The sequence below is a fragment of the Aplidium turbinatum genome, chromosome 10 (genome assembly GCF_918807975.1).
Source record: "Aplidium turbinatum chromosome 10, kaAplTurb1.1, whole genome shotgun sequence".
NCBI classification, from domain to species: Eukaryota; Metazoa; Chordata; class Ascidiacea; order Aplousobranchia; family Polyclinidae; genus Aplidium; species Aplidium turbinatum.
In genome coordinates this window covers 3,581,844-3,592,939 of record NC_137481.1, presented here as the reverse complement: position 1 = coordinate 3,592,939, position 11,096 = coordinate 3,581,844, and the positions used below count along the sequence as shown (strand labels likewise).

Below are 11,096 nucleotides of genomic sequence, written 5' to 3'. Positions count from 1 at the left end.
GCATTGGGCAAAAGCTTCGTTGGGGGGGGCTGTCTTCGAACAACGATTGCTCGCATATTAAATAAGATATAAAAATGAAAGTTAGCTCTTCAATAAACAGTAATATGTTCTTGCAATTGGTTGTCGTTAAATGTTTTTATCATTGCAAATAAACTTTTGATAATGGTTTGAATTTGGTCAAGTTTAGGTGGCCACTAGATGGAGCTAGTTGCTTTTTGGGACTTGATATTAACATAGTTGGTTAGATATATGCTTGTGCTTTTCAACGATAGCAAATCTGTTGAAATTGAGCAAGAAATGAATAAATGGGAGACAATTAATTATCGTGAACACGCAGGGCGTGAACTGAAAGACGATCGATTCGTCATTGAAATGCATTGGGCAAAAGCTTCGTTGGGGGGCTGTCTTCGAACAACGATTACTCGCATATTAAATAAGATATAAAAATGAAGGTTAGCCCTTCAATAAACAGTGACATGTTCTTTTAATTGGATTTGATTTAGATTGTTTATCATTTAAAATGAAGTTTTGGTGATGGTTTGCATTTGGTCAAGTTTAGGTGGCCACTAGATGGAGCTGGAAGTATTTTGGGACTTGGTATTAACTTAGTTGGTTAGACCTATGCTTGTGCTGTTCAACGATAGCAAATCTGTTGAAATTGAGCAAGAAATGAATAAATGGGAGACAATTAATTATCGTGATCACATAGGGCGTGAACTGAAAGACGATCGATTCGTCATTGAAATGCATTGGGCAAAAGCTTCGTTGGGGGGCTGTCTTCGAACAACGATTACTCGCATATTAAATAAGATATAAAAATGAAAGTTAGTACTTCAATACACAGTAACATGTTCTTTTAATTGGATTTGATTTAGATTGTTTATCATTTAAAATGAAGTTTTGGTGAAGTTTTGGTTGAAGTTTTGATGGTCAAGTTTAGGTGACCACTAGATGGAGCTAGTAGTATTTTGGGACTTGGTATTAACTTAGTTGGCTAGATCTATGCTTGTGCTTTCCTACGATAGCAAATTTGTTGAAATTGAACAACAAATCAATAAATGGGAGACAATTTCTTTCCGGTGTGTTTCAGTGCATTTCCACCCCGCTCTTCCTCTTTCATAATAGTCTATTCCAATATGTGTGTGACGTCATCATTTTTTCCGGTTGAATAACAGGGCGTCTTGTGCAAGAGCACCCAGAACACTACCGGTATTCTACATTGGCATACCTGGGGTGGGGTAGGTGGATTGGGCCATGTATTTCGTATTGGCTTAGTCTATAAAACAACATTGTTACAGTGATTGCTTTGACAGAGCAATGCAAAATATATTAAATGCCTTAATCATGGCCACCTAAAGATACGGCCTGATTTGTCACATTTTGCAGAAATTTCCAGGTTTTTCTAACTTTGGGCAAACGTTTAAATAAATTTTTCTAGAAATTAGATTTTTACGCTTTCTTTATTTTTTTCCCCAGATGACACAATAGGTTTTAACATCTTTACATGTTGAAAAACAAAGAAAATTTGATTTCGAAGATTTTAGTCAGACTGTTAATTTTCAATAACAGTCTAATTTTGCGTTTTTCAACTTAGTTTTTCTCATTTGCTACTGCTTCCCCGAGGCAACAAAAAAGTTTTATGTCAATAGGAAACCGCAAAAAGTAAAAACATCTCAAAAAATGTCAGTCAAGCACTAGCAGTAGCTGTAATCAAAATTCGCAAAATAGGCTGCATCTCCAGGTGGCCATGCCTTAATCTACGTCGTTAACTACTAAACCATTTTTAAGGGGGGGGGGGCATGGCCCAATGGCCCCCCCCCTGCGTACGCCACTGCCTGTCAGTGACTTTTTCCAGTTACATTTCAATCACCATCTCTGAGCTGATTAGCTGAAGCAGATTGCGCATCGATATTATTTACAGCCAGGTAATCTTGTAGCCAACTATCAGATCCAAGTTGGATCATTGTGACTTGTGAGGTTATCATTCATCACTCATCTGGTTTATTCAGAAGAAAAACTGAGAAGAGACCACATTTGTGCCTCCCAAATAGGTTTGCATTCTCCTAGCGTTTTTCAATGCAATGAAATTTAATATTTATTAAGAATGTTTGCCTTGTGTCCTTGATCAAGATGTCTACTGCTTATCGTATCGCTGTGGTTGGAGCAGGGGCAGCAGGTACTATAACCGGACCTTTGTCATAAGAATATCATACTTTGATCAAGCCATAAGCAGAAAAAAACAAGAAACGACATAGCATTTAATAGCCTACATTATGCAAAAATATTAAATTAAAAATTGCAAATTTTTTGGGCTATATATACAACATGTTTGCCTTAATCAAGCATCTCAACAATGAATACTATACGGTGTGATACGTAAAGGTGGTCCCGTACTTGATTCAAGTGTCGGGTTTGAGAAGATAAGGTTCTTATTGTATGAAGCCTTCGGCACGAAGGAGAGTAGGGTGGTCAGTCTCTTTCTCTTGGCCGCCTTTCCTGCAGCAATTATGCCCACCCAATTTATTACACCCTAGGTAGAGGTGAGCGATGTTTTTAACAACCAGCTTAATCCGGGAGTTGAACCAGAATTGTATAGTTAAAAATTTTCGCCTTATCCATTGCGCCATCCCACCCTTAAATACTATAAATGAAATAAAAAAACACACAAAAGAGTAAATTAAACATCCTCAATTAAGACCAGCAAAAGTTAAGCAATGTATGTTTGCACATGATTAAATGACCCAAAGGCTAACTAACTCTTATTGACGACTTGATGTTCAATGGATCTTACAGCTTGAAAATATTTATCAATGGATAATTCCAGGTCATAATCATTCATGTTTGACAACAACAATCTTTTTTATTCAGGATTGTGTGCTGCTCGACATTTAGTTCATTCAAAACACTTTAAAGTTGTATTGTATGAATCAACCGACCATGTTGGTGGAACATGGTTTTACACCGACCTCACAGATACTGATAAAAAAGGCCATCCAATTCATTCTTCTATTTATAAAGATCTAAGGTTAGAATGTTTAGATACAGTATTCTCTTTGTTGGTTGTTTGTACATATACATTATAATACAATATAATATACATACGTTAGGTTGTATGTTAGGTTGTATGATACCGGTACTGTTAATGTTTGATTGAAAACATAACATTTTTAATTCCGAAGAGTACAATATTGCTTTGTAATGATGATTGTTGCATGTTTTCTTGATCGTTTTTCTTGACATTTTAAAGTACTGGTATTTGTAGTGTTTACAGTTTACAAACGTTTTAGGAAAGTTATTTTGATGTTACATACTTGAAAAGAAGTAATGTGTTGCATTCCTGTAAATGTTTGGAATGCCATTGTGACTGATAAGTGCATTCCATTGTTGCTTACTTTTATTTTGAGACCCTTTATTCTATTGGATGGTGTTTAAAGAATACCCTGCCAAATAGACCATTGGCTTTTTTTAACAAGCACTGCCATGACTAGTGTTTTAGTTTAAACACACTCATATAAAAGGTAAAATTTCTGCAATGCAAAATAATCACATAAAATACCGTAGAATCTTGCTTGGTCATCAGCGCACGACTATTGTAAGCACTCACTGGCATGGTGAGTAAGCATGTGTGCGTACCACACGTACAATGCACAAACCATCTCAGTGTGTTTTTCATGCTGCCTGACTTGTGAGTTGCGAGCACAGATGGCTTTTGAAAGCTTTATGCTATAAATACTTATTCAAATAGAATAACTAATGAATAAAAAATTCTTTATTTCTGCAGAACTAATTTGCCAAAGCAAGTGATGGCGTTTCCTGACTTCCCATTTGATGAGTCTTTACCTTCATTTCTTCATCATGAGGATGTTTGTCAATATTTGATAAAATATTCCAAAGCATTTGGTCTTCAAAATCATATTAAGGTAGTTTCACAGAATAAATTTATTTTTCAACTAATATTATTTGTCTCCATGCATATTTGATGTTTTCTAGACAATGTGTTAAATTCGATCAAAGTTATGAACCGTGTGGCACAGCTCTCTTCACTGAAGTGCAGAATATGTTATTTCAGATAATGCCATGATGGCTTACTTGTACAACTATCACTTCATTACAGTTCAACACACTTGTAGAAGAGGCGAAGTTGATACCTTCCTCAAATGATGTGGATCTACCAAAATGGGAACTTAAAACATTCAACAGAAAAACAAAGTCATTTACAAAAGACATGTTTGATGGAGTAATGGTTTGCAATGGGTAGGTTTGGAGGTTGGTTGGTTGGGTTGAATAATGAATATGAGTGCGAAATGAACCTGATATATTCATAATTCATATTGCTAATCTTGAGCAAGCCCAGCTCTATGATGATAAATTCCAGTTAGGCTACTAATACTATACATTATGTATCATAAGCAAAACATTTCTACCTTGGTTAGGCTACTTAATATTTCTTCAGACACTATTCGACACCAAACATTCCTTCTATACCTGGAATAGATAAGTTCACTGGAAGAGTTCTGCACAGCCTTCATTACCGAAAACCTGATCAGTTCACCAATGAACGTGTTGTCGTGTTTGGAGGAAATGCATCAGGGGTCGACATTGCTATGAACCTTTCCAATGAAGCAAATACTGTGTACATAAGTCACAAAGGTCCCAGGTTTGATACGCTCCCAGAAAATATTGCTCAGGTAATTCAGCGTTTTTTAAATCATTTTTCAGTGGAGTTCGCATTCCTTGAAATTAGTTTTTGTTGATGGCGGACAAACGTGTCCGGTCTGAACAGCCATCTCGGCGGACAAATCAAGTCTCACGGCGGCCACACCAGTTTTAGCGTCGATCGTCATGCTTAATCACTTTATCTTGATAGTAATTCTTCGCCATTTGAGAACTATAGCTACGGTTTATAAGGCTTTTTAAAATTTCTGCGAAGTCACTCTGAAAGGCTTTCATCAGACCAACGACGTGCGCTTGAAGAGTAAAAGCGCCGTGTAGCTGCTTAATACGCCGCATAACTGATTAACTTCCACCGAACGAGGTCGTGTGGCTTCTTGCGTCACAATACTCTGGGCACGAGTCGGAAAACTTCTACGTTAATGCTACTATTCTCTGCTATGCAAAGTTTCACTAGGCCTTTTTCTTTAGGTTTATTTTTGCTTGTCATGTGAGCGAAAGTGAATTTTCCCTGGGCCTTTCCTTTCTTACTGTAATACCAAAGCTGAACAAATTTTGCTGCATCTTTCTGTAATCGCCTACTCGTACTTATAATCAAATTTTGTAACCAACCTTGCCTTGTCAATATCACTCGGAAATCAAAGCCAGATATTGTGACAGAAGACTTGAACTAAGTTGCGCGTGATTAGTGTACTGAGAAGTACCGGTACTCCCATCGATTCTTAAAGAAGTATTCACCTTTGTTACGCTGATTCAATGTCATCAATCGTTGAGCAACGTAAAAATCGAAAGTTTTCCTGCTTGGATGGAAGCTAAGGGATACAGTATTCACATTTTCTAGAATGCGCGGGAAATTATATTCTCGCAACAATTGTTCGTGCGATGCAATGACGATTTGTATCGCTAGTTCCTGTGTTATTTCTCGGCGGACAAATATGACCGATCAAAATGGTACTTTCCGCGGACAACCGGACATCACATGTTGTGACGGCGGACATGTCCGCCGTGAATTTCGAGGCCTGAGTTCGATTTTCTTTTAGTGAAGACATGTTTAAAATTTGCACATTGTCTTTAAGCCTCTAAGCTCCGTTAATTTTCCGGCGACCAAGCATGGCCTACCATAGCTTCCCGGCGGCCAAATTCTCGCGTTCGACAGCCAAACAAATTTGTGTCTTAAAAATCCGTTAGTTAATATCGTGCTTTTGCGTTCATTCAGATAACATCGAAAATAAGGTCTTGAAACATATTTTCAGTTGAATTTGAGTGAGTGTACGATACTGCTTCCCAAGTAGGTGTCACAGAGCTAACCTTCGTGTTTTTATAGGTCGACGCTTAGCCTTTTTGCGATACTTCTATCAGCAATATTTCTCGTTGGCTTGTGAAAGACTTTACCTTGTTTATGAAAAGGTTGCGAATGCGAGTGAAGAGAAAAAAATTCAAATACCAACGGAGTTGAAAAATGCTGGCATATGGAAGCCGTCGACCAAACATGGCCTACCGACGCAGTAGTTTTGGAGGCCATTTCTCGATTTCTCCATTTAACGATTTCTCGATAACGATTGCTTAAAGGCTTGAAACCTTTTTATCCCATAATGAATATATCCCATATATTGTCAATTACTTTTCAGGTCAAATCAATTTCCAGCATCACCCAAACAGGAATCATATGTGAAGACGGTGAAAGTCTGGACTGTGATTCAATCATGTTCTGTACCGGATACAAATATAACTTCCCCTTCATGAAAGATCCTCAAGTCTTGCAAGTCGGGGATAATAGAATCACTCCATTGTACAAGCACTTAATCCACATTCATTATCCCAACCTTTCCTTCATTGGAATGTGTCGATTCGTATGCCCATTTCCACAGTTCCACTGCCAGGTTAGATTTTACGGCATTCACTGCTTGATGCGACCTTGTGACTTCTGAGGTAGTTGTTGTTCTTTTCTTTTTTAATGTGAAAGTGGCTTTGTTTGGGGTCTATCACATCTAATTTTTTGCTTTATGCAGAACCCTAAGTGTACAGTAGATGAATGAAAGCGCTAAATTTTTGTCGGTAGATTTAAAGTGAATTACCGAAGCTTCCAAAAGGCATTTCAAAATACAACTAAACTAAAGTGCGTCACAAAGAACGATAATTTCAAATAAAATGCGTTTGAAATTTCCAAAAGTTCGCTTTCTTATCATGAATCCTCGTTTGACTCCAGGCTTCAGCGGATTGTTGAAAACACCGCTCACCTCTACCCAGGGTGTAGTAAATTGGGTGGGCGTAGTTGCTGAAGGAAAGGCGGCCGAGAGAAAGGAACTGGCCACCCTAATCTCGTTGGTGCCAAAGGCTTAGTATAATGAGAACCTTATCTAAGTTATCTTCTCTTCCTGCGATTCTTGGATCAAGTAAGAACTTACCTTTTTACTTTTATGTTTTGTTTCAGGTTTTATTTGCTATGGCTGCAATAGACGGAACAATGAAACTCCCCTCTACCCAAGAAATGCTGAAAGATCAAGATGAAGATTATCAAAAAAGAGTTGGTGAAGGTCTTCCTTTCAGGTAAATTACGCGGCGTAGAAACATTTTTTCTTCATTCGATTCACGGCTTTTTCATAAAATGTCTTAACAATGAAACACGCTGCTGGACCTAAGTTTGGTCTACGAACCAAAGACATCTGACTATTACAGAGACGTAGCGTGACCATTTTAGCGTCCACTGGTTGCTTGTATTAAAACAAGCAACCAGTGGACCTGACTCGGTTGAATCGCTCCCAGAGTTTTTAAAATACAAATAAGCTAAATTTTGCTGATAAAGTAAACACCCAAAGAATGCTACGCCATTGGGCTACCAGTGTTTTCTTTTTGCAGAGGAGCGCATGTTCTCGGGCCCGAGCGTCAGTGCCTTTATAACGATGAACTCGCTGACCGATGCGATGCGGACAGGATCCCTAGTAACGTCAGCCTCCTCTATAAGCTTGTTCATGAACATAGGGCCACTTCCTTACTGGATTGCAAAAAGAAGGAATTTGTGTTATCAGATACAGGAATATATTGTCTTAAAGAATAGTAGCCGCAAGCATAGTTTCGTTTTAGAAATGAGGTTTCTGACGTCTGTTGACATGTGCTATTTGATCAAGTTTTTTTTATCTCAAAGTTCGCCCATTTTTTAGTGTGTTTTGCTATTTTTGCACTTTGCTGTTAGTTAACTTTAACTCGCCCTTTAAATTTTACCCTCACCGTCATTCTCGCACCCGTTTCCAAGAAGTAAGATCATCTTAATTCAGTTCATTTTGGTGCTTTTATGCAGTATCATATATATGCATAGTATCATGTCTTGGTAATTTATTTATGTAGGGAAAATGTTGGACCGATGAGCCACTTTTTGAATTTTTGTTATGTCTTTAAAACATCAACGCTCTAAACTTACACGAACATTCCTTGACCACTGAGGTCTATAATGATTGCGTTTGAAGTGTAGCTGAATTCTGACTAGGAAATTATCACGTCGTAAATGAACCTTTTAGTAGTGGCTCATAGATCAAGCAGTGTATGACCCTATGAACCACCATGACAAGACCTACAAGCTACTACATAAGAGACAATCAGCAGCAGTGGCCGAGTGGTTAGCGCGTTGGACTCGCAGTCGAGAGCCTGCATGTTCGACTCCAGCCACCCGCACTTGCTGTTGTTTCTCTGGGCAAGAAACTTTACGATAATTGCCTCTACCCAATGATCGATTTCGAGTAATGGGTAGTACCAAATTTAAGTCATAAGTAGAGTAGACAACCGGAAACAGACATTGCAGTCGGCTGCAGCGTGGGTTAGGTGTACGTCGGAAGGCGTACACCGATGCATAGCGCTCAAGTCCGCTTTCCCGTAATGCAGGATAAAGATATGACAAACAAACAATCAGAAACCATATGCGAGAAAACATTTAAACACAGCACGAAATGAAGGCGTTTAAAAGAAAAAAAACAAAACAGAACACAGCAAAACGTTTTATCGTAAAACCAGATGAATAGGTTCATTCTTTTTTTTTTTTTCTTTCGGTGTAAGATGTCACTTAAATTCGTAACCGCTCAAATCAGCTTCAAAGTGTTTAATTTTTTGTGTTCTCTTAGTGGAACCACAAGCGTTGGGAGGAGGAAGCACGATCGACGATGGTGGCACAGATTGAATGTCCTCAATGATGGATTCCGTAAATCTATTTCCCTTATGGTTCTTTCTAAGAAAGCAAATTTCCACATCAACTTCACCTTTTTCCTTTGTTTGTTATCCTTTGTTATTCCTCCTACAAAATGCACATGTTTTTTTCTTGAACTTTTACATCAACAAAGTATCCAACTTTTTAGTTATTTTGCTCGTCATTGTTTTGTGAATCTTCACTACCGTCAGAATGGTCATTTAAACAAGATTGTTTCGATTCGCCGTCCGTATCACTACTGACCGATGTTTGCTGTAAAAGCTTCTTTTTTTTTTTATTGTAGCACCTGGGTTGTTGTGTGTAAATCTTGAGAGTTTTTCATGATGTTAGTAGAGTCTGTAATGATTACCGATTTTTTTTTTCTTGCGCTTGGACACCTTTGTTTTGGTTTGTGCTGTTGGGTATGGTTAAACTTGTTCCGGTGCTAATGTTTCTGAGACTTGTCCTTTGGTTGATATGGGTAAGCCATGGGCACTGTGAATTTAATTACTGGTTGCACAAGATCAGCCTGTAGACAAAAAGTTGAAACAGTGACCTGCTCTATTCTAGCTAATATATAGCACAAGTCTAACTTGCTTTAAATGGTACCTCCTGCAAATTTTATTGAATTATACTTAATCCATCAAAATAAAACATTTACCCACTACAAAATTTACTTATAGTGGTATAAAATACTATAGCGGGGGTGGGTCATAGGATAACTATGGTCATAGGTCCAACATTTCCTCTGCATTTGTGCCTGATGATTGTTTTGCGTGAATTCTCAGGCAGCGCAGACCTTTTTGTAAGTTTTACTATTAAGGTGTCAGCCTACTACCGGTATATGCATTTTTTTTATATAATTCTATATGCATATGTTGTGTCGCAAATATGCGTTGTACAATAGAGATGCAGCGAACCCAAAATTTTTATCCGCACACCGCACCGCAACTGACTCATCTATCCGCGCACCGCACCGCACACCGCAATTTATCTGGAACTTTGACACTGCACCGCACCGCACACCGCAAATTACAAAATTAAAAAAAAATATTTTAACGAGTTATTGTTTAGAAAGTCAATTGTAGGAAAAAGCATCCATGGCATATAACTGGTAACCTAGTACCAATACAGTTGTGCACTAATTGGCCAGGCTAACCAGATCATATTCTCTTATCAGCAATGCATCTAAGTTCTAAGACATAATACAAACTAAGACAAATAGAATGTTCCTGGATCCAGTATCAGGACTTTTGAACACTTTTTGTAAGCAATAATGCAATTATAATGCCAGTGGCTATATGAACTACACACACAAGAGTAAAACTTATAGCCTGAACTCACTGGGCTAACTGATATAGTAAATAATGCGGTAGTTGCGCTAGGCCTATAGCCTGGTAACTGAGCTTATCAGCTAGGCTACTAACCAAAAACATTCGTACAGCTTCCCTGACAAGCAAGCCCTAAAACCCTGTCAACTGCAAGCCATTTGCAATTTGCATTTGCATAGCTTTCCATCTTAGGGTTTCCGAAGGGAAAAATAACTGATCCGTGTTTCCAATTTAAATTTGAAGTTTCATAGCTGATTCTTGAAAAGTTGAAAGTTTACGTTTACGAAAGTTTAATTTCTTGAAAGTTTACGTTTACGAAAAATTAATTTCTTGAAAGTTTACGCGGCAAGCGGCGCGGCGCGGCTTTGTCATTTCAACCTTCCACGCGGCGCGGCACGCGGCGAAAAAGTCAAAAGCGGCCGCGTACGCGGCGCGGCGCGGCGCGGCTTGCATCACTATTGTACAATACAAACTACTGCTTTAATCCATCGCTGTGTACAGAATGCTATTTTACGTTTATTCTTGGACGTTTGTAAGATGATCACCTACATTCCGATACATGATAAAGTAGGTCAATGGTTTTAGTAAGCAACGAAAATACCGCTGAGTTGTGTAGTCATTGATTTAGTTGTAGGCTATATTCGGTCGCCATCTCCGCTTGAAGCAAATCACGCATCAACATGGTTACATGGGTTATCTGTTTCCATGAGTCACGGTTTTTAGCTAGCTCGCCCAGCGTCGTCTAATTAAGTTCGGTCTATGCCTGGTTGTTGAATGTTGTCATGCCATCGTCTTGATGGTCTGTCTCTTTCAGTTAACTTTGCCTTCCATGCAGATTTCGCTGACGCCGTATTTTGATATTTTAGTATGGCCAAACACTTTTAATGTTACTATGATGAGTATTGTGTAGGCCACTTTAGGGT

The 11,096-nt window shown here is 38.4% G+C and overlaps 1 protein-coding gene across 1 annotated transcript; it reads left to right on the top strand.

Moving 5' to 3' along the window:
• The first annotated feature begins 2,130 nt into the window (after positions 1–2,130).
• LOC145778401 (uncharacterized) lies at positions 2,131–9,992 on the top strand. The gene is made up of 8 exons (XM_082589879.1): positions 2,131–2,176; positions 2,869–3,025; positions 3,782–3,920; positions 4,115–4,254; positions 4,454–4,688; positions 6,300–6,551; positions 7,103–7,218; positions 7,528–9,992. Exons 1-8 carry the CDS (start codon positions 2,131–2,133, stop codon positions 7,724–7,726), a joined length of 1,284 nt encoding a protein of 427 aa, XP_082446005.1. The 3' UTR covers positions 7,727–9,992.
• The last annotated feature ends 1,104 nt before the right edge of the window (positions 9,993–11,096 follow it).